Source organism: Epinephelus fuscoguttatus, linkage group LG6 (genome assembly GCF_011397635.1).
Source record: "Epinephelus fuscoguttatus linkage group LG6, E.fuscoguttatus.final_Chr_v1".
Classification (NCBI taxonomy): Eukaryota; Metazoa; Chordata; class Actinopteri; order Perciformes; family Serranidae; genus Epinephelus; species Epinephelus fuscoguttatus.
This window is the reverse complement of record NC_064757.1, coordinates 15794989-15817677: the sequence shown is the minus strand read 5'-3', so window position 1 is coordinate 15817677 and position 22689 is coordinate 15794989. Positions and strand designations below refer to the sequence as shown.

The following is a 22689-nucleotide window of genomic DNA, read 5'->3' as shown; positions in this document are numbered from 1 at the left end:
GGTGCTTTTATCACAAAATTTAAGGATTCTAGAAAAATATTGAGCTATGCCGCCCCACTAATATAAAAGTTATAAAACATAAGAAATTAAGAAACCGACTGTTTTTAAGTTATGTTGCTGCGCAGGCAAATAGAACTTGAACAACAAAAATATTATTCAAAGTTCTGTCACCAATCTTAACCTACTGCATCTCAAACAGTGCTGTTCAAATGTAAGATTGCCTATGTCCTCTATTTTGATGTGTCTGACATAGTAATGCAAAAATGCCATGCACGTATCTTTTTAATTTTTCATGTGGTGAAACATGAAAAACCTACAGTAAAAAATATAAATGAACACATCTTGGGGAACTTTTGGCCCCACCCCAGGGTGCCACAACACCATGCCAGTAAACCACTGCTTCATTTCAGAGCAATGACTCTGGAGCTCCACCTGGTGGTGAAAACGTGACATTTACCTGCCTTATGGTAGTCAATAAAACATGACACAGGAGGTTTTAAATTGGCTTTACACAAAAATTTATTTGTAAAATTTAAACTCATGATGATGCATACTGCCCCATGGTTGTCAAACATCTCTTTTATTATCCTAATGTGATGGTAAAATAATACCAATCTGTCTTCAGAGTATGACAAACATTTTCACTTGCAAAAGTTACTCCCAAATTTCAGATTTTTCTAGTGTTACAAATGTTGATCTAAAATAAATTGTCCTACACTTTAGTTGATTTAAAGATGTCCCCTCTGCAGTTTCTGACTGCTCAATAAAATATAGCATTATACACTGAAAAATAGATTTCATTACAAAACAAATTGTTATTTTACATGTCGTATCTACACAATGAGCATTAAATTAAAATATCTGCAAAAAGTGAGGTGTGTATAATAAGCAACTAAAAAACTATTGCATACAGGCACGTGACTGCTTGAAATCGTGTTATCCTTTTAAACCCTGTTGCTTTTTATATCTGACCCAACATGCATTTTTAGCAGACTTTTTTTTTATATAATTATATACACAAACACATCTTACATGTGTGCTTCTGCTTGTCAAAACTCCCTTTACCTTTTATCATTGTTATGAAAGTTAGAAAACAGACTTGGACTGTCACAAAAAAAAGATTGTCCAATATGTTCTGAAAGAAAAGAAGGCCACATAACCCCTGCATGTTTCCATATTTCCCAAAGAAATAAACCAGGGAGAAATGCTACGAATAACCCTCTGAAAAAACCTTGAAATCACTTGATTCCTTGACTGTACTAAGAGAATAAGCCTCGTCACCGGTAGCAGTCGTAGGTCATCTCAAAACAACACAGTCTTGATCTGCTTTGGAAATTCTAGCAAAATATTAAAAACAAAACTGAACCACAAGATCTCCTTGGCACCAACTGGATATTTAAGTAACACCAAAAGGAAGGTCAGCACCATTAGGTGATTTGCAAGCACTCACTGTCCAAGATGTCACAGGAAACACATGCACAAACACATTCCTTATACAGATTTGCATTTGGCAAGAGACATCTCTCAGACTGATTAGCTTTTAACAAGGCAGGAATGTGTCATACAGTGAGGAATGTCCAGCGTTCTCCTCTCTGCTGCCAAAGTAACGTGAATTACTGCTGCTTTAAAGTGGCTGGAGGTGCCTAGCACAGTGATTATCGGAGTATAAACCACATCAATTCAACAGGCTCTGCAAAAAAGTGACCATTTGTGTACAAGCAGGGCATGCACAAACAACAAATTTCATGTTTCAACTGTTCTTTCAATAAATAGCGCTTGTAGGAAAAGACTGGAATGAACACAGTGTGGTGTGACTCACTTGTGGATTCAGGAAGATGATTTGCAATTCAAAGAATGAAAATATAACACATGAAATGCACAAGTTTCCTAACTGGAAAAACAAAACAAAACAAAACAGAAGCTCAATCTCAGAATAATACCTCCCAAAGTTAGTGAATCCCATCCCTGCTGTGATCAGCTGTACTAACAGGGAATGTAACAGCTGAAACCTCTGCCATGCTGCCCTCTTGTGGACAAAAACCCTAATGAAATATAATGGCTTAAGACCTCTGAAAGCGTGGATGTTGTATCAGGAGTTTATATCCACTGCAGCACAGTATTACTAATGAACTCACTGTATAGAAAAACTGCATAAGCTGTGGCACCTCATTGTTCCTTAAGTCCCATTTAAACCTTGAAACCACACTGCACTGAGGAAATGACTTTGCTCCCAATAACAGTAACATGTCTCCCTTGAAAACGGAATACTAATGCCTAATACATACTTCTGTGGAAAAGCCTGCACAGAGCTCCCACAGAGACCGTCTCTCTCTTGCGGGGCTCGCAGGGAGCTGCAGAGAAACCTCCTGAAAAACCCATCACAGACATTACAGAGGGACATCAGTGCAAGGAGGTGGGGTTTCCACGCACTTCTGGTCCCAACACTCCTGTGTGAAACTGCAAGCAATCTGCTGCGATACTATGTGTGCCTGGGGGTGCACATAGGGTGCCAGCACCAGCTTGCATAGGCACAGACGTAAAAGGATAAATGAAGCGTAAGACTTGAAGGTGGAGTCAGCAATTCTGGAGGATATTCGAGCTATGGAGTTCAGCATATTAGCATGTATCTCCTTTCACATCCATGGCCTTTCTCCTGTCCTGTACACAAGCACAAACGCACCTATCGCAGATTGACTAAAGTAGTGTTGTGGCTCGCTTTGTTTACCACTTAGAGTCAGGGCTGCGTATGCACACTACATTTGTTCCCCCAGTGCAAACACAGAACAGACAGCTAGCAGACCATGAGGAGGTATTTGCTGGATTTGACATAAAGTGTACTGGATTAGACTGACTGCACCTTTAAGGTCTGAATGAGAGCGTCAAGCATCAACAGGCGGTAACATCAGCTTCAAATGGAAAAATGGCGTAGGCATCAACGTAGTTTTACACGTAACAAAGATGCTTTAGTGTGTATCAATAATATCATAGGCAAAATGGTGTCTACAATGAATAAATGAATACAAAAACAGTCCAACATTAGAATAATAGACCTTGGCAAGGCTGGCTGGTGGTTTGTTGAAGGGTGCTGGTGCTTCGTCCACACACACACACACACGCTCACACATACTGACTGCTGTAGAGCTACAGGTATGTATCCTGCTCTGCGCTGCTAAGGCTTTGTGTGGATCGCTGAAGAGGAGATTCTTTGGCAGGGGGAAGGTCTGTAGGAGGTGCTTGCTGCCGGTGAAGTGGGTCTGTTTCAGTTTGTGGCACGGTTTGTGGCACAGTTTGTGGCACGGTTTGTGGCGTCTCGCTGATGACTGGAGGTGGAGCTGGTGGCTCTGAAGGTGGCGGTGGAACGTCAGTGGGAAGAGAGTAAGGATTAGGGATCTCCACAACCTGCTGGGATTTCTTCATGCTCTTCTTCTTCTTGCTTTTCTTTTCCTCCTTGCCCTTCTTCAGCTGCGGCGTGGGCTGAGGCACCTCGAGTACAATGGTGGGGTTCTGCTGCAGGTCCTGGCGCCTTGGCGGCTCGGCCAACATGATGATCCGAGCGCCGTGCATCCTTGGCGGGGATTTGAAGTTCAGCTCTCCGCGGTTCTTCTTCCAGCGCTTCAGCTGGGTGTGATGCTCCCTTTCCACATCTCGTGCCGTCACTGGCACCTCTAGAATCTGCAACAGGAAGAGACATGTCACCAGGTCAAAGGCATATTCAGATTCAAAGGAAATGTGTAGAAAAAGACAAGCCCTTGCTGAAACATACAACAAGTTCCTTCCATGTTTGGCCATTGTGTTAAAAATGTGAACTTTGTCAGTAAATGCCAAAGGGCCTCAGGGCTGCTGTGGATGCATGGTCACCCACAGTCGAGACAACGCTTCATATAAGAGGCGGTATTGTTAGCCTGGACAGAGACTCATACAAAGCTTGGCACAGGAACCAGACACTGACCAACCAGCACTCTGGTCAATTTGTCTCTATCACTTCAATTCACGCTCACAGAGTCTCTGCCGTTTCCTTGGCTGCATTTCTAAACACCCACTGTTCACGGGTGACACAACACTCTACTACATCGCTTAAGGATTATCCCAGTGTAAAAGGACTTCTTGTCAGTAACAAAGACTGTTCACGTCCTACACAAACCTCAGTATGTGCTTTGTTACATCTCAACCTGCCATATGAAATGCTATTATGGAGAAACATTCTATGATATAAAAATAAGAGATGCCTTTGCTTTTTCTAAATGTACTTTTTCTAACTACTGCATTCCATTCAAATATATCTCACACACGTCATTGTCTCTGGCTAGTTGTAGTTGGACAGATTGTGCTGGAGGACGTAAACAAAGACGGACCTTTGTAAGGCATCTTCCAAAACCAAAAACATCTGGTATTATTTTGTGTTCTGCCACATTTTCTAACTTATCCAAAACAACACGAACTGTAAGACCCATAGTGTCTTCTTAAGGTAGATTTAGGTTGTTTATACAAGTAAACAGCTACCCAACAGCTGAAAAAAACCAACCATACTGAAATTACAATACACTATAATGTGTGTTGACACAAAACCTGGCATTCCAGAGTAGATAAGCAAAAGGAAAAATATAATGAGGATGAAACAGGAAAATATTTAAAGTATTATGTGTGTTCTTCTATATGGCTCAGCCCTTGATGGATATATTCAACTAACTCCTTCTGCAGCTGGCAAATACATGGACAATTAAGCAAGGTGAACACCTGCCAACAAGTGACTTGGAACATGCATTCTGGTTCCCGTGTCGCTACACCATTTTGCTACTCCTCTGCTGTTACCTCTCGGACGAGGAAGCCCTCCTGCATGTATCGAGTCTCGATGGCCCTGAGAAGCTCCATGGTTTCATACTGTCCCTGGCAAGCCTTCAGCTTCTCCCGGGTCCCCAGCATACACTTCAGCAGCACCAAACCCACACGAAAGATTATTTTCACTCCTGGGAAGAAGAGAAGAGCCACATGATTGAGCACCAGTGTGAAGAAGTTCTACAACATCTGGCACTACTGCAAATACAGTGCTATAAAGCCATTGTTACCGTCACAGAGGAACATGTCCCAGACACGCAGCACAGAGGCCCAGGGCAGTGTCCTGGAGAAGGCACACATAAACCATTCAGTCATGTAGAGGATGGGGTCAATCTTGTGTTTCTCCAGATGGCGGAAGGCTAGTGGAGAGACACGTCGCAGCAGAGCGAACAGGATCTCTCCGTCTAACTGTATAGCTTCCTGAAGGAGACACAGGTAGGGAAGCGTTAACGGAGAAAACAAAAGCCATTGTACTCTGTATTGTTGGGGCTGAAACCTGATGCACACGTGGATGTTCATCCATTAAAAATAAACCTGGCCAAATGCATCGTGCTGTTGTTTGTTTTTCTAAGGAAACATTTCATTAGTGAGTCTTGTCTCTATTTAAAGTCAGTCACAGAATAACAAAACAATGTTGAACAGTAATCATCAGGCAAAATGTGTAAGCAAGTAAGTAATCCAATGATAAATTATGGTCTGACAAGACTGACAACGCCCCATTGATTTCATCACTAAGTTATAACATGCACACTGCACACTCTGCAACAACAAAAATGCATTCAGTTTTACTGTAATCACAGCCACAGCCCAGGTAGTTCACCTGGATTATAGTTGTTGTAACAGTTAAGTCAGATGAAGTAATATTCCTTCCTCCGTCCAACACCTGAAATGAATAGAGTGAAATGTGATGTCATCACGCATGCTTGTATGTGTGTCAGTCTCACCAAGCCAGGACTGTAGTAGCCAGGAAGGTACTTTTCACAGATTTGGACCAGCCCCCAGAAGGCATCCTGTGGAAACACATACAGATGATGTCAGGAAACTAAGTGGAACCGTTCATTTCCTCGTGTTCACATGAGAGGCAGGTAATACTGGAAATTTTGACTTTGATAATAAAAGCTAAAATCTAGCCACTTGTTTTATTCTGCTGTAAAAAAAACTCTGGGTGTGTTGCATAACATACAGGTGTAAGAGAAAATAATGTTCACACCTCAGAGACAAGAACTGTAAAATTAATATGAGAAACTAAATCATTACATTATGTATATTATTAGGATGCAAGCACGTCAGCAGCATCAGAATCCTCTACATTTTTTTAATGTTCATCATGTTGATTGGTTAATTGAAGGGCACTGTTTGCTGAGTTTCAACCAGGTGTGTGTCACTTTGGTGTGGGCAGTGTGTGCAGATGAATAGTGTGAAGGAACCCCCTGTGCTACCAGTTCCCGAAGCTCCCTGCCCTGCTGCCAAATAACATTAAACATATCAGGGATGACACAAAATGCGTCATTCTGTGTCATCCAGTAGACTCTTGCTCACAGCACAAGCAGGGAGTTTCTGCAGCTGCTGGGACTGGGGTCAAATACAGTTCATATGCACACACTGCCCACATTGCACTGACACAGACCTGGTTGTAAATTGGCAAAGTATCTCTTTAAGGAGCTGTATGCAACATTTAGATTAGATTATTTAGATTAATGTATCAGCAAACAACAATTTGCTGTGTAGAGATATAGTGGGATAATAGTCTCCTGAACAAAGAATGAAGTTAGCGCTCTCTGTGCGTTGTAGCCCATGCTTGTTAGCATGTTAGTGCATGTGTATCCCATGGCCTAGCTAATTGCCGCCACTCTGCATTGCCCTAATACGGCTGTTAACACTGATTTCAGGTTTCATGGAAGCGTAGCAGCCACCTTCTGATTGTTTCGAAAACGTGTTATGGGTACAACCCACCACCAGGAGATTTAAAAAGCAGCTAGCAGCAGTAAGCAACAAACTCGATGAAAAAGAAAAGCAGGTGAAAATACCAGCAAACTGGGAAAACAATGAGATCCAGGAGCTCCTTACCCTCTGAGCAGAGGGCGAAATCAGCCACCATATAACAGGGACAGTAAATTGTTGTTACTGCCATGTTATGTCACCACTGTTGTGTACAAAGCGATGGTGATGTTTATGTTATATGCCACACTAGAGGCTGCGCTGTTGTGTTACATGTCACGCCCATCACGTCTCTTTTCCCTCCAGGATGAGGGCATGCTGTCTGAAATCACACACTGGGGCGGCATGATGCTGCTGTTGTTTGGTTCTATGTAAAAATGTGAAGGTGGCATAAAGAAGAGACTAGTAGCGGCCCTATAGCGCAACCTCTGTGTAAAAAAGGTTACAGACATGCTCTGAATGATGCATACAGCTCCTTTAACTAGTTACAACTTGTATTCTTTAATCATGGAATGTGTATAATTAACAATGTTTCAGAGGACTTTCCTCTTGACATATCAAAACATTTTTTTGTGATCAATAAACTTGCCTCTCTAGGCAACAAAGTGGCAGAGACCAGTAGACAGCATTTACAAAGCTTAACAACTAAGCTACAAATACTAAACAGAAATGAGCAGGGTTTGTAGAATTTTGTTAGAGACTTTTGTACGAATTTTGCAGCTCTGCTAGAAAATCTACATCTCCACCCCAAAAGAGTCACCATGACTGAAGTCGTAATGCTCTAAGAGTTAAAATATTATTCGGTCTCTGGAGCAGCTCCGGGACTTATCTCCAGATGACATCATCTGTACAGTCTGTCTCTGTGCTGTTGAGCTTAAAAATAGACTTGTTCAAGGTCAGAAATTAAAAGAGAGCTGTAAAATGTGATAGAAAAGGCATGTGCGATTCCTATTTACGGGTGGATTTCACTTTTACAGGCTAAAACATTAACAAGCCTTCAGAACTGTATCTTTCAGCACCGGCCCAGACAACCAATAATTCCACAGCCAACACACTATTTCAAAACCTACCAACATATGGTGATGGTACACTCGCCAAGCACGGCAGTTTTATGGTGTTTGTGGTGGAGAGACGTACCTCAGCAGGCATGTGCATAAGCAACACAGCAGCAATGGGAGCCTGAGCCTGGCAGTATCCCTCCTCTGGTCTGTACAGAGTGTAAGCCTTAAGAACACGGAACAGGTCCTGCTGCCTGCAGAGCATCACAACACCAACACACAAATCAGTTAAACAATCAAATAGACTGTCAAACAGGAGGACCATGACATTAATTCCAGTGTGTAATGTGACATCATGTCGGACAGCGTACCCGTGTCCTCCCCGTGACACAAACATCTCATGGAATGGAAACTGTCGATGGAGGTCTTTCTCAATCACATCAACCCATTTGGGGTCCCCAGGCTGGCTATCCAGCTCCTGACAAAGCACACAGAGGAGATTGTCAGATCTCTTTATGACACTAACAGCACTAAGGGCAGTGTGCTTTCACATTTAGACTTTTACATTTTGAACTTACTGGCTGCAGCCCTGTGTAGAGCACATCAGGGTGCTCAACAAACGAAAAACACTGGTGGCATGGCCAGAGTTTCAGTAACAATTTCTAATGACATTTATAAATGTTGTGAGCCTAAAATACGGCATAAAAGAACCCCTAAAGAGGAAGTAAAACTGAAAGCTCTCTGACCTGAAACTTCCCTTGGTTCTGCTCTTTCTTCACCTTCCCCCCTGACAGGTAGAGCCATGCACGACCTCGGAGAGCAGGAGGGATTCCTTTCTGGCACCGCAGCCTTACCTGAGCCACAGTGGAACAAGGGATCACCAAAGACAGCAGGAAACAAAAGGGGCTAGTGTGATAATGGCTTGCCAAAGGCAAGAAAGCCTGGAACAGTATGTACAGTTTGTGGTAAAAGCACTGAATCCTTCAGCTGGTATTGGTTCCTCTTCTTGAGCATGTGTGCAATGCAGTTATCTGTTCAAACCCCAGAGCAACAGCTCACTATCAGCTGTGAAAAACACCTATTGAAAATGATTACCCAGGTTAACTTAAATGTATTTGACATGTATTTGTCTGATATTCATAAGTTTTCCAGTGCAATGCTACACACCACAAGTTGCTTGGCTTTGAATCTGAATGAAGAATGAATAAAGTGGCTTTAATGTACCCAAACTGTATTTAGTTACAGTGTGCAGTGGTGCACAACTGTACATCCTCTTCATAACACCGACAGGGTGTCTAAGTAGTGGTGTTGCTATAATCTTTCATAAGGAGGCACAAGCCATTTATGACACAATAGATCGATTGAACTACCACTGAAACTACCATTTCTGGATTCTGTTGTTTGTTTGTTTTATATGACACTGGCACACTTCCCCAAGGACAGTCAGCTGTAACATTATTGTGAACCAAAGAAGCAAAATAAGGGATCAGAAACCCTGACCTTCTCAGGTATTTAACAGACTTGCAGCTCAAATAGACTGCTTCTCCGTCTCATAAGGTGCTCTCCACACTGAAAAGCTGTCTTGCATTTAAATACAGCTATACTTTATTCTCACAGCACCTTTATTACATGGTTGTCTCACAGGAAGTCACGACAGCCCCACCCTGAATCTGAGACTGTCAATTTGTCACATGGTGCACGAGATGATAAAGGGATGGGTTGTGTCCTGCCCTGCTGCTGACTCATGGAAATGAGTTGAAGTAGCAACTCTGTGCTGAATTGCTGACAGCGTTTCACACGGAACCAGCTCGACAAGTGAAGCTGCAAACAATGTCTCTGCAAACGTGTTGTCTTTGTGCAATCAAATACTTGAGCAATGTCATTTGCCTTGTCTGATCATGTATACAAACCACTCAGGTCTGAAAAAATGCTGCCTGGAGACAGTGAGTGGTAAAGCTAAGATAGTGGCTTTTCTTTAAATAATTAGCAAATTCAGATCTGGCCTATCCACATGGCCTGCACTGTACAAAACATACAAGCAAGCAGGTTGACATTTTGTGGAAGTGAATTTGGTGCTGACCTTATTGAATCTCTTGATCATCCACTTGTCCCAGTGGCTGAGCATGTCCAACCACTTCACCTCCCTTTGCCTGAGCACCTGGGGAGGCAAATCCTGAGCTCTGGAGACACAACGGAGGAAAAATGATAAGTAAATTTCCAATTTTTTCACATTCAATCGACACTTAACCAAATGAGAATGTATGGTATCTGAAAAAGGTGTGCATATTTTCCAATTAGGTAAGTCTGTAATAAAACTCTTAATTGGATAAACTTAAAAAAGGCAGATGTTAGCAGCAGTATGTTGGGAAAACATCCTCAGACAGGCTGTTCTTCTTCTTCTGCTCGTACCATCAGATCTGCGTGGGTGGCCATCGCTCATATGCAGTCAGTAAACTGTGCACTGAGTCAAAAATAACAACTACCAACCTTGTTTTGAGGGGACTATAAAAGACACAAACACAGATCTAGCTGATATAATGGCAAGGCCTGTTTAAGCTCAAAGATCTGCAGTGGGGATTTGACTGTCTCATGATGTAATTCAACTTCAAAACATTTACAGGCAAGAAAAATTAGGGACTGCACATAATATTCTCCAGCCGAAAAAGAAAACGTAGGCGAGTCTAACCTACATTATGAATGAGGTCTGATGCTTTACGAAGGTATGTAATTATCTCATCGGCACAAGCCTGTAATTGTAGGGTTAAAACGTCTTCAAAGACTGCTTTTTTTAAACTTGGCACTGCCCTTTTTCAGTTTTAAAAAAAAGTTGTAGGCTATATGTTGGGGATCGACAATATGTTACACTCCAGCTAAGCAATGGTGAGTTACTTTCAATCACTGCCAAACAGTGTAAGTTAAACCCAGGGTTTGTGACCACCTATAAAGCTGTGAGCCAAAAGAGGCCCTCTAGTAACGGGGCACCAGAGCTGTGGCTCCAAGTCTGCCAAAACTCCAGAAAACAGGAAGCTCCCAGCCAGCCAGTGCTTGGCACAACTTTCACTCACTCCTTCCACTATTTCAGTGCTATAATGTAGGCTTAGGGCCCCCAGTCAAAAAAAAAAAAAAAAAAAACGGGAAGAAAGAAAGGCCTTAGAAAAAAACACTGCAAAATGCCTTGAAGGCTCTGAATAAATTGATTCAAATGAAAACAACAACACAGTGTGAAATGCTTTTACAGCTTTTCCTACAAAAGAACAGGCCAGTATATCTCTATGAGAAAATGGTTTATATGGCTGAAAGAAGAAGAATCATGCAACATGAAGTCCATCAATCATAATCTGCTTGCCTCTGGCTTTTATATTTGGCATATTGTGTGAGGCAAACACTGGGTTTAAAAACACACTGTGCCACGCAGCTGGTTGGGAGCTGTGTTGTACAGAGGCACCAAGACAACACTAACACAGCATGTGGTATGTAATCATAACTAGATTAACTGCTACAATCTAACCCTGTTCTCAATTCTGACGCAAGCAGATTAAAAAATATACTGCCCATATTTTTGGTAGCTGCGAGCACACAGACAAGGCAACACACATGAAGTCAATGGCAATAAATCAGTGCAGAGTTGAGACAAACTTACGACTCCTCCGTATGCTGCTGTGCCCCACCAATGAATCCATATTTATCGGTTTGTCTGTCGCTGGTGAATCCATTGATCTCCGAGTCTGATCCCAAAGAGCTTTCATCGTCAATGTGACTGCTGCTAATAGTCCTGATACTTCTTGTGTCCACCGATTGACGGCCGTTCTCTATTTTGGCCATGGTAGCGAGAGAGCTAGCTGGCTAGCCAGGGCAGCTAACGTCAGCGAGCTTGTTGACAGCCCAAAGTCAAAACTGCTCCTCTGCATATGTTGTCAGCATCGACGCCATGATTTCTCGACGCGAGTTAAACTTTCCAACTACTGCTCTCTCTGTAATTATTATCTAACGTTACGCTATGACTGTCAAAGCCACATTAACTAGGTTACGCGTTAGCTAGCTAGGTCAACTTGAATCCAGACTTAACATTAGCCAGCTAATGGTGGGCTGCTAACGTAAAGTTAGCCTTAACTGCTAGTGCAAACACAGCCCAAAACTATTTCTACAATGACCCTATCTTCGACAAACCAACGCTATATAACGTCAGCTTGTATTTCATATTTAGCCATTAACTATGTAAGCTGGTAAACTGTCTACTTTGTCATGTTCTCGGTAAACGTTGTCTTGGCTCGCTGTCCTGTCATCCCGAGTGTGCTGGACAGATTTTACCTCGACCCTGTCTGCCGTCCTGGGCTGGATTTACAGTCTTCATGTCACGGTTACCCCTAGTGGCTGCCTCAGGAAGTGCATCTCCTGTCAGGAAAAATGCAGTACGTCTCTCCTGTGCTGTGTCATCCAAAGGTCTACTGTAGACTTATTTAGTCACTGTGGTATTTAGTCTACACCACTAATCCTGTGCTTTTAGTGCACATGGTTGTGCATCAGAGCATGTGACCTGCATTGTTACTAACAAATCAGCTGCTAACCTTACACATCATCATGAAGCAACAAACAGCAGATTGATTTTTTTAATTTATTTTATTTCGCATAATGCGGCTCTATTTGTCGTTACAAGTCACCAAATACTGTATATCAATCATGAACAAATCAAGAGTTGAACCAACAGTGTAAGGACATGCCTTCCAGTCAGGGTGAAGTATAATTCATTTAGCATTCTATGTCAACATTTAAGAAACATACTCTTTTCATACTGTACGAAAAGCGCTTTATAACTCTGAAAGTATCATTCAACTAAAATAACATGACAGGAGTAGGAAACATGTGTGACAAAACATGCACAAGTAAAATATTCTCCTCCTTGCTGCATGGCTCACTTCTTTCTTCCACCTCTCTCCTTCAGTGCCAAGTGAATGATTGAGCCGTTGCTCATGTTGTAATAAGCCAGGGAGTTGGAATCCTTGATGAAAATGCCCTAAAAAGGGAAAAAAAAAAAAATCGCATTATTGAATCAGTCCGGTTAAAAGGTTAAAAGGAAGTTTAAAAAGAGATCAAAGGAAAAGTTTACCTCATACTGTAACTTCTGTTTCCCTGCTGGCATGCCTGTAGCTTCATGAATTTTGACTTTAATAACAGACACCTGTGGGGATATTGCATTTGCAGATCTATGAGAATGTAGTAGGTTTACACTCAATAAAAAGAGGGAGACAATAAGGCAACATCTGCATACCTGATCTGTGAGTGGGACAGTGAAATTCAGCACTTGGCCATTCAGCTTCCATTCGGTCTTGTCCTGCATGTTGGGGACTTGTACTTTGACTGCCACAGGACCCTGGAGAGGAAAAAAAATTAGGCTCAAGATAAGACAGCGAGAGAGTAGGATGAACTTAGGTGTTGCAAGCTCAATCAGTAGTTTGACCATATTTATTACAACTAAACCTACTTTGTTTATTGAAGAGGTTGGCTTATCAGTGAAATCTAAGGATATAGTGTCTCAACCAACGCACTCAAATACATAACTTTGATCTGGTTGTTAGTCTGTACACTGTATATTTGAAGACCTGTCAAAAAAGTTTGAATGCTGCGTTTTGGATGTTGTCTTCATTCCGACCGCCGATTGCATCAACTATTGAAATTAAACCAGTCACATTTCACTGCTCTAACAAACCTTATTCCTACGAAGGAACTCCTCCTCTGGAATAAGGTTGTCCTCTGTCTTCATCTTCTTGCTGACTGGCTCATCTTCATGAGGTGGGGGTGGGTGGGCTGGTGGTGCAGGAGCAGAGCTCGGGGGTTGAGGTACTGGAGGAGCAGGAACGAATGCTGGTAGAAAAAGCAGTTATTTTAATTTAAAATGAGCTTTCTGTGAGGAAGTTTCAGTTTACTTCCAAAACAATGCTTAGTTATTCTGAATGTCAGTGAAATGTGTGACGACCCTCCTCTCGTACTCTCAGTACTCTCTATGGCTAGCTGAGCCACACCTAGGTATAAATACCTCTCTCTCAGTCATCAGTCTTACTCTCTCAGCCTGAGGACAGCTCTGGATTCTTCTTCTTTATCATCCACACACACTGCTACGCACCCACACATGCACTACATTACTGATCACTGACGATACATGCTGTACTGTTTGATTTAACTTATGTTTTGTTAATAAGTTATCATTATTGTCAGCAAGCTCATTTGTCTCCTGGGCTGTGACAAATGAGCCTCCTCTTAGCTCCTACAACACAACAAACGAGAACCAGCAAGAGAACCATCTAGAGTATGGGAGGAGGGTCGTCACAAATGTCAGGTGTTTGGAGACCTTCATCTTACCAGCTGGAACAACCATGGGAGGTGGTCTGGGGGCCATGATGTGAGGTGCTGATGGCGGCATGGGGACTACATTGATGCGGGGAGCAGGAATCATGGGAGGCATTGATGCTATGACTTGTCCTGGTGCAAGGCGCACAACAGGAGCCACAGGTGGTCTTGGAATTACAGGTACAGCGGACAGGAGAGTGGTGCGTACTGGTGCAACCTGTTGACAAAGAATACTTAAGTTGGCTGTTTCATTATTTAATTTAATTCATTTACCAATGACAAGTTTTTAAAAGTAACTCACAGAGGGGGGTGGGCGAGGCACCGTCATTGGGGGACTTGGTTTAGGCAAAGTGATTGGAGTGGGCATGGGAGGCTGATGATGAATTTCACTGGGCTTGCTTGGGCCAATTTTCTCCTTAGTGTCATCCTCTCCCACCAGTCCTTTGGCCTTGTGAATGGCTTCGATCTGCTCTTGCAGGGTGATGTTGGCCTGTGCTGCCTGCTGGGTACGAGCCATACTTCCTGAGTGGCCATCCCAAGTAACCTGTTAACATGAAAAGATCAAAAATGAACCAACACAACTTCATTAAACTCAGGATTTCTTTTAACACCACACAGTGTAATATAAACCCATATCTGTACTCACCTTCTCCTCTGGCTTCTGGATTTCTTCTTCACCAATCTTCTTACCGATGGCTGTCTCTTCCACACCAAAGATATCAGTACGCCTCTCAGCCAGTTGTTTCAAGCTGCTCTCAATATCCAGACCAGGAGCATAGACCTCATCCTCAGTCTGCCTCTCTCTGATGCTGCGGTCCCTTTGCTCCAGCCAGCGTGGATCCAGCAGACCAATGCGCATGTGCTCTTGCATCTTACTAGCTTGGATCTTCTCACCAGTGATTGGTGAGATGAGGTACTCATCTGGAGCAGCAACTGACGGCTGAGGCTTGGAAGCTGAAAGGAAAAAAAAAGTATGAGATTAACACACATTGCACAGATTAATAGCTTGTTACACACTTGGCATTCCCTCATCTAAGGAAGCGAGTGTTACCTTTGGGATCGTAGTCTTTGCGAATAATAACCTGGTCTGGAGTTGGAGGCAGCGGGGGTGGCATAGGGTTGTCTGGTGGCAGTGGAGCCTTCATGCCCTCTTCGTCATCATCAGATCCCTGAAGAAAACAGAAGGGGTGGCAAATAATGATATCGTGTTACCAGCACTTATTGTCTTTTATTTCTTTTCAAGCAGACATTAGCAAACACAGATTGTCAATTTACTTGTACGGAAAAGGAAAATAAGACATAAAAAAGAAGGCAACCAGCGATATCGCTGTGAATTCAATAAAACAATAAAAGGGCCTGCATTTGGTCAAGGATGGACAGTTTACAAGTCGCAGTTGATGAATTACTTCATCTGTTCTTACCTCATCCATGTCCTGCACTTGCGTGTCTTGATCTGGCTGTGAGGGCTGGCCTTCACCCCTAACCTCCCGTTCATCATCTTCATCCTCACTCTCAACTTCCATCTCCACCTCCTCACTCTCTCCATACTTCTCATAGCGCTCTTGGATTAAGATGCGAGCGCCAAGCTCCTCTGGTGTCGTAGGTGGGGGGAAGTGGCCTGGGGAAATAGAGACGCAAAAATAGATGCATTATTTAAGGTTTTGCACATTTAAAGATGATAATATCTGTGGCAATATTACCTTGTTCGTTGGGCTGGAAATCCACTGTCTCAACCACTACAAAGTCATGCCAGTCAATTTGGGCATATGCCACCCGTTCTTTCTCTCTTTCCTCCTCCTCCTTCTTTCTCTCACGCTCCTGGAACTTTGCCCACTCAACACGGTACCTCACCTGATAGTTGTGCAGACAGACAGCTGATTAACACGGGCAACACACTATTAAATGCTTACTCTGAGAAACAGTCACAGTTTAAGGGGATTACCTGGTCCATAACCTCTCTTGGATTCTCTGCCTCTCTCTTCAGTTTGGTCAGAAGACCTTTGGGAGGGATCAGAATCTATATGTTGTGAGACAAGATCAAGGTACAGTTAAGCATCGCCACCCAGGCAGAATAATTATAATATCAGAGAGGCACAATCTGTCAGCTCACCTTAGTGTACTGCTCAACCAGTTTGGTGAAGTAGTTGAAAAGGCTGTGCTGTGGCCGCAGAAAGTCAAACTGGTAGTTCCTCTGTTCTTTCTGCATGAGCTGTGTAAGAAACTGGCGACCATTGCGAGCAACAAATTGCGCAGTGAGCTTCACAACATCCAGATCAAATGCTGAGATTGATGGAGGATCCGCAATGAACTCGTACTCAGGAGGTGGTTCTTTGGGGATGACGGTCTCTTGGATCACCTGTGACTGCACCTATTGACAAACAGAAAATATTAGTTGTCATAAAAAAGAATACTAACAGTTATAAGAAATGAAAATAAAAGACAGCAGACTGAAATGCCATATCTTACTTTTTGAGGAAGCTGTTGCGACTGCTGCATGGCCTGCTGCATAACCTTAGGCACGGCTGCAGATGGTTCCTGCGCTTTGCCCTCCTTAAATTCATTGACCTTGTGACGGTAGTAGGCATGGTAGGGGTCATTAGGGTTGAGGAAATTAAACTTTGGATTGTTGATCTCATTCTGACGGATTCTTGCTTCGAACTCGGGTCCATTCCTGTGAAATGACAAGAAATTAGTTTAATCATAGGCATGAAATCCAGTTAAGATTGCAGCTTTATAAAACATGGTAAGACTGATACATATGGATTAACCAACCTGGCAACAAAGCTGGCGGTCTTGTCAACTATGTTTCGGACCTCAGGAGGTGGATATATGATACCAACGATGGGTTTAGTGGCCGGGGTTTCTTCTGATGGTGCATCATTCTGTTGGCAAACATTACATTTGTTAGGCTGAATATGCATAAGTAAAAAAATATCAAATCATGCATTACTCCTAGCTCACTACAAACATGTAAACTTGAAACTACTCAAACTTACATTTCATCCAATTTGCAAAAATAATCCCTCTGCTTTATCGCTTGCAATATCATGCCATGCATATGGATTTAATTTCATATGAAGGGTTTTAAATCTTGGTAATGCTCTTCCTATCATCCCAGTTCGATAGAGGAAATGTAAGTTGACTTGTGGCATTCAAAGCACCATAAACATTTGAAATAAACCTAACACCCAACAGAATACCCCTTTCTATAAAGTAATATCCGGGTTGTGGACAACCCACAGAGGATTATTGTCGATTTGTGGTAGAAAAGTTATGATAACCGCTTAATGTTTCAGCTCCACCTGTGAATTATCTTGTGTAACTATAACGTTGTTTCTGCAAAGAAACGTCACTGTTGAGTTTTTCCAAATGTGGATTTTCAATACATTTAACCTTAGCCAACAAACCAAGTTGCTCTGCTCCTCCGTTGAGTTATAATGATGGCAAAAGTCTCAGTAGCTATCTCAAAACATGTAACTGCGTTTTTCGTTACTTCGGGGAACGCTAACAAGCTAACAAGACTTGCACTTTGTGGTGATTATCTAAAACAGACGCCACCTACGTAAGTTACACTAAATACGTCGAGAAATTTCACAGTAATGTAAAGTATAAGTTAACTGTTCGTTAGCTTCCCCCCACAGAAACAGTATGTTAGCTACATTGCTAACATTAGCAGCGGTATCGTCACCTTGTTGTTGGGCTCCGGCTGAACAATTTGAACAGGCCCAGGCGGCATGGCTGTGTCTTCTTTGTCAAACTGGAGGTAACCTGCGAACACCCAACCAACAAGAAGAGTTTGTGTATTTTAAAAAAACACCACTTATATCACATACAACGCACTGAATACTGTGTAGTACAACTTAAAGTCTAAATTTACTGTAGTTGAACACTTACTGCGTCGCGCTGTCGTTGACCCAATGGAGACGTACTACTTCCGGATACAAGCCGCAAAGCATTATGGAACTTGAAGTGCTTTTCGCAGGTTGCCAAGGTGATGTGATGCCAACAAGCTACACCCACTCCCCTTTATTGCTTTGCCACACAGAAAAATTAGCCTAAGCTAACTTGTCAGACATGAGTCAGTTGTTGGGTCGTCAGGACTGTATCGATAGTCTCCGGAAAGACCTCGTCGACCTTCAAGGTGCGATTCTGGACGTGTTTTCAAGAACCGGACCAGTCCCCTTTTCCTCCTGGAAGTTCCCTGATAAGTTGTCATGTAATCTGGACATGGTAGCTTTACTGGAGCAATATGACTTTGTGGATGGGGAGGATGCATTCAATCAGCACTCCCACATTGTGCTGTTGGAGTTGGTGATTGACAGGTAATACATGACCTAATGTTATATCAGATTAACAAATACCATGTTTCTCAAAGACTAAAACAGGACCTGTCTTTTCTCTCTCCTCTCATTGCACAAGACTGCTGCTTCTTCTACAAAGCTTCAATGCTTATGTTGAGCAAAGTAGGTGCAGCCACAGGAGAGAACAAACCCCGCAGAAAAGATGCCTGTCAGTTGGTCTTGTAGTCAGAAACTACTGGAGTAATTTAGTTCAGTTTGCCAACCTCAAGGTAGGCACATTACTTAATTAAAAAATGTAAAAGGAATGACAACACATTAACAAAGAACTGATAAATCTGATTACATTTTATGCTTTCTGTCTTCTGTTAGGAGACCTACAAAGACATCAAGAAACAGACAAAAGCAAAGACATTTGACTGTGATGAAACAGAGACAGAGTCATCATTGTCCTCCCAGAATAGCACAAGCACACCTTGCTTATCTGCTCAGTCTTCAACAAGCTCCTTTAAGTTTTTGCCACACAATCATGCACCCTCCAGTGCTACCCACAACGCCCTGTGCAATCCTAAAATTGACAGCCACAACGTTGGCTGCCAGACTTTTGAATCATCCCTTGTTCCCTGTGATGCATGTCACCAAGCACAGTCCACTGTGAGAAAAACAGGACATGCTTTGGTGGAACTGCTCCAGAGTGAGAGCCTGCCTTCATCTCTGCAGCCACTCTTAGTAGCTGTGGAGGAGACCCTGGAGCTGGGACACATGACAGCAGGCGACGTGACCCAGTGGGCCAATGAGCAGGTCAGAGACATGCGCCGGCTGGCAAAACATCTTCAGGATGTGCGGGGTACCGTGCAGCCTCTGAAAGACAGACTAGAGGCAGCAGAGGCAGAACGGGCCAGATTCAAGTCTCAGCTGGAAAGAACACAGAAAGAGTTCAAGCAAGAAATGGAAAAACAGCAAGCGAACACAGTCCAGCTGGAGTTCTCACTGCAGAAAGCACAGAGATCTGTGAAAGAAACAGAGCAAAGGCTACAAGAGGAGCAACAACAACTCAAGAGAGGTGCAGAAAATTAACAAATAAATATGACGGGAAATCACTGAAATTACATTTACTACTATATTTTTTATTATCGTTATAACAGAGATGTTGTGCTTGGAGGAGAGTAATTCCAGACTGAAAGAGAAAGTAGCAGCACAGCAAGATGCATTACAGGCACTTGGTAAGGATATTCATATTTGCATCAAAATAAACTCTTATAAGATATCCTGATACACTGTATGATGGATTTTGCTACTGTATGGTAGACTGTGAAAAGAATGTGCTACAGGAGAAAGTGAGGACCTTGCACATAGAACAAGAGACCTGTTGTAAACTACAGCAAAGGATCCAGCAGTTGGAGATTCAGATCTCTGAAACTCAACTCCATCTCCACAAAGAGAGTGCCAAGTACCACAGCGCCTGTCGTCAGCAAGAGGTCAGTGTGAGGACAAACACTGCTAAACCCATGAATTAGTCACATTAAAGTATTCAAATAGATTTTTACATTTTTTTTGTGCACGCAGTCAATGCAGGCAAAGCAAAAATCTTTGTTAGAGAGAGTTGACACTCTGGATGAAGAGTGTGAAGAGCTGCAGAGGCAGTTGGGAGAGAGGGAGGAGAGACAGATCGACCTTCACAGTCAGCTGCAGCAGATATCAGAGGAGAAGGAACAAATGCAGGTGCAGCTCACTCAACAGCAGGTAGCCTATACTGGAGTTCTTTAGTGCCAAATACCCAGCATTTCATAATACAGACTGTGAAACCCAGGGACACATGCTGTGATGCTTCTCTCCAACAGGACCTGTGTTTGGAGCTCCAAAAGGAGAAGCAGACACTAGAGATGCACGTAGGCGAGCTGAAGAACAGCGTGGCTGAGCTGAAGGAACACGTGCGAGCTTTAGAGGAGAGGGAGAGGCTGTTGGTGGCTTTCCCAGAGCTCAGCCCTCTTGCTCATACACAACCACAGAGTAAGCTATTATTTATATTTGTCTATTTAATAGTATGGTGTTGCACAAGTCATCTACATTACCTAATTACCTAAATGTACATAGCAGTGTTAACACTCCTCTGGAGCACCAGCTCTCTCTGTGGAATACACACATACAGACCTACATGCAGTACTTGAAAAAGTAATTTTGTATACAGCCATTTCCCAGCTACTTCCTTTTTTAGTGCTGTAGTCATGTTCTAAGCTTTTACATGTTGTTCATTTCATATTTCCAAGGTACAGGAAATGTGCTTTTGGATATGGAGCAACAGCTGCAGGCAAATATCATTCGTATAAAAATTCTGGAGCAGGAAAACACTACCCTGCACACCAGCCTTGTGAAACTGAGGGAGAGAGCACAAAATAATGCCACTGGGGTAAGACGGGTGAAAATATGTAAATTAATGTGTATTACACATGAATATACCTGAAAGAGGAGGTACATTCAGCTGCTTTTGTGGATGTTGAAAATTATATTAATACTGTGTCTTTTTCCTAAACAGGAAGCCTCACCTCAGCAGGCTTGGAGCCTCTCTCCGCCCAGCACACCAGTAGAAATGCAGACAAGTCAGTTGTAAGTTAGATTTGTTACAAATTGCACTTTTAAACACATTAAAGGAATAGCGTGTAAGATTTAGGGGGGATATTAGTGGCATCTGGCAGTGAGGGTTGCAGATTGTAGCCAGCTGAAACTTCTCCTGGTCAGAACTCCTTCAGGGTTCATTGTTCAAGGAGGTTTTTACCGGGAGCTGAATTATCCACAGCGGTGTAATCCTCTCCAACACAGGTGGATTAGGTGATCAAAACTGGTAAAAACACTCAATAAAGCAGTTTCACATTTTAAAAAATTAGCACCCAATCAACAGCCCACTCAACTGATGGAGCAGCTGACTGATGGAAGGGAGTCAGCTGATAGATCACATGATTGCTTTCTATGCAACCAGTTGGCAAATCTCATTCAGAGCGCCCTATTTAAACTGCTTTGGCCTGCCTACTGTTGCTGCTTCCTCTGCAAGCCGCTTTGCAACCCGACTCCACCCCAGCTCCTCCTTTTCATGCTGTATCTGACTTATCAATGTCATTCTGTTTTTCACTGATGCTGCTCTGTTCTGTTTCCGGGGGGTCTTTGCTGCTGGTCTCCCTGCCTTAGGCTTTCTATGTAGGCGTATGGAAAGGCAGATAGGTTTGCTGTCTCTGCCTCAGGCTTTCCTCTTATGCACATGGAAGGGCAGAGAGGTGTGCTCTCTCAGCCTTAAGGCTTTTCATGTAGGTACACAGAAGGGTAGAGAGGTGTGCTCCCGCCGCCTTAGGCTTTCTACATAGGTGCAAGGAAGAGGCCTTCTGCATAGGAATATGCAAATTGGAATAAAGCTTTCTTTGACTAAGGTCTTCCTGACTGAAATAGCTGTTTTTCCAATGCTTTTGTCGTAGAGGGGCTATAAACTATGGTGGCCAACGCGAAAATGCAAATGGCCCTATCTAGAGCCAGGTGTTTGGTTTGTCCATTTTGGGCTACTGTAGAAACATAGTGGTGCAACATGTCATTCTGGCTCGCTACCTATGTAGATATGAATGGCTCATTCTAAGGTGACAAAAAAAGGATTCGTATTTTCAGGTGATTATACACTAAAGAAAACCTACTTATTATAATATACAACTTCTGCAAAGATATCCCCCTGAATCCTACACACTGGAACTTTAAGTATACATGTTTACACCATTTCTCTAGCATCACCTTTTATCTCCTTTGTCCCACAGGCAGAGCTGCAGTGCAACAGGGCTGGGCTACAGTCACAGAGGAAGGGGAGGAAAACGAGGGGAAAGTGGTCTGAAGTCAGCTGGGTCAGGGGATCATGTGTCCACTGCTGTTGCCTCCCCCCTGTCCCTGCAATATCACCTTCAAACCCTCCACCTAAACACAGGCTCCAATGCTGCTAAAACCTATACAAAAACACGCAGTGGTTCTCTCCTCTCTCACTCCAGAAGCTTAAATCAGAGGAAAAAATTAAACTGAATGCATAAATGCAAGATGCTTTTGCAGTTGGAGAGAGAAAGAACACAGCATTGTAGAAGGATATCTGGCAACATTATGACGTCTTATTGTAAATTATACCATACCCACTTTTTGTAGTTTTACACTGTCACTGTTTACACTTATTACAGTGGAATACCACCGTTACCACTACATTCTCATTGATTTCAATATAATAAACTGACTGTGGATAAACATGAGGAGGACTGTTCTTTTAC

The 22689-nt window shown here is 42.8% G+C and overlaps 3 protein-coding genes across 3 annotated transcripts; 1 reads left to right on the top strand and 2 right to left on the bottom strand.

Moving 5' to 3' along the window:
* Nucleotides 1-494: 494 nt before the first annotated feature.
* Nucleotides 495-12115, bottom strand: LOC125889738 (TBC1 domain family member 10A-like). Its single transcript, XM_049577824.1, has 9 exons — nucleotides 11410-12115; nucleotides 9850-9949; nucleotides 8516-8623; nucleotides 8141-8247; nucleotides 7909-8023; nucleotides 5778-5843; nucleotides 5064-5253; nucleotides 4810-4964; nucleotides 495-3672 (listed from the first exon to the last, which is right to left on the bottom strand). The coding sequence occupies exons 1-9, from the start codon at nucleotides 11589-11591 to the stop codon at nucleotides 3142-3144; spliced, it is 1554 nt and encodes a 517-aa protein (XP_049433781.1). The 5' UTR covers nucleotides 11592-12115; the 3' UTR covers nucleotides 495-3141.
* Nucleotides 12116-12367: 252 nt separating this feature from the next.
* On the bottom strand, nucleotides 12368-18118 carry sf3a1 (splicing factor 3a, subunit 1). The gene is made up of 16 exons (XM_049577821.1): nucleotides 18006-18118; nucleotides 17800-17879; nucleotides 16884-16993; nucleotides 16578-16782; nucleotides 16222-16479; nucleotides 16054-16128; nucleotides 15812-15962; nucleotides 15533-15729; nucleotides 15163-15280; nucleotides 14758-15065; nucleotides 14413-14655; nucleotides 14124-14328; nucleotides 13474-13628; nucleotides 13036-13137; nucleotides 12874-12945; nucleotides 12368-12780 (listed from the first exon to the last, which is right to left on the bottom strand). Exons 2-16 carry the CDS (start codon nucleotides 17845-17847, stop codon nucleotides 12679-12681), a joined length of 2349 nt encoding a protein of 782 aa, XP_049433778.1. The 5' UTR covers nucleotides 17848-17879; nucleotides 18006-18118; the 3' UTR covers nucleotides 12368-12678.
* On the top strand, nucleotides 18035-22662 carry ccdc157 (coiled-coil domain containing 157). Its single transcript, XM_049577822.1, has 10 exons — nucleotides 18035-18433; nucleotides 18531-18681; nucleotides 18782-19472; nucleotides 19555-19632; nucleotides 19718-19887; nucleotides 19976-20152; nucleotides 20251-20419; nucleotides 20677-20816; nucleotides 20943-21013; nucleotides 22198-22662. The coding sequence occupies exons 1-10, from the start codon at nucleotides 18186-18188 to the stop codon at nucleotides 22451-22453; spliced, it is 2151 nt and encodes a 716-aa protein (XP_049433779.1). The 5' UTR covers nucleotides 18035-18185; the 3' UTR covers nucleotides 22454-22662.
* The last annotated feature ends 27 nt before the right edge of the window (nucleotides 22663-22689 follow it).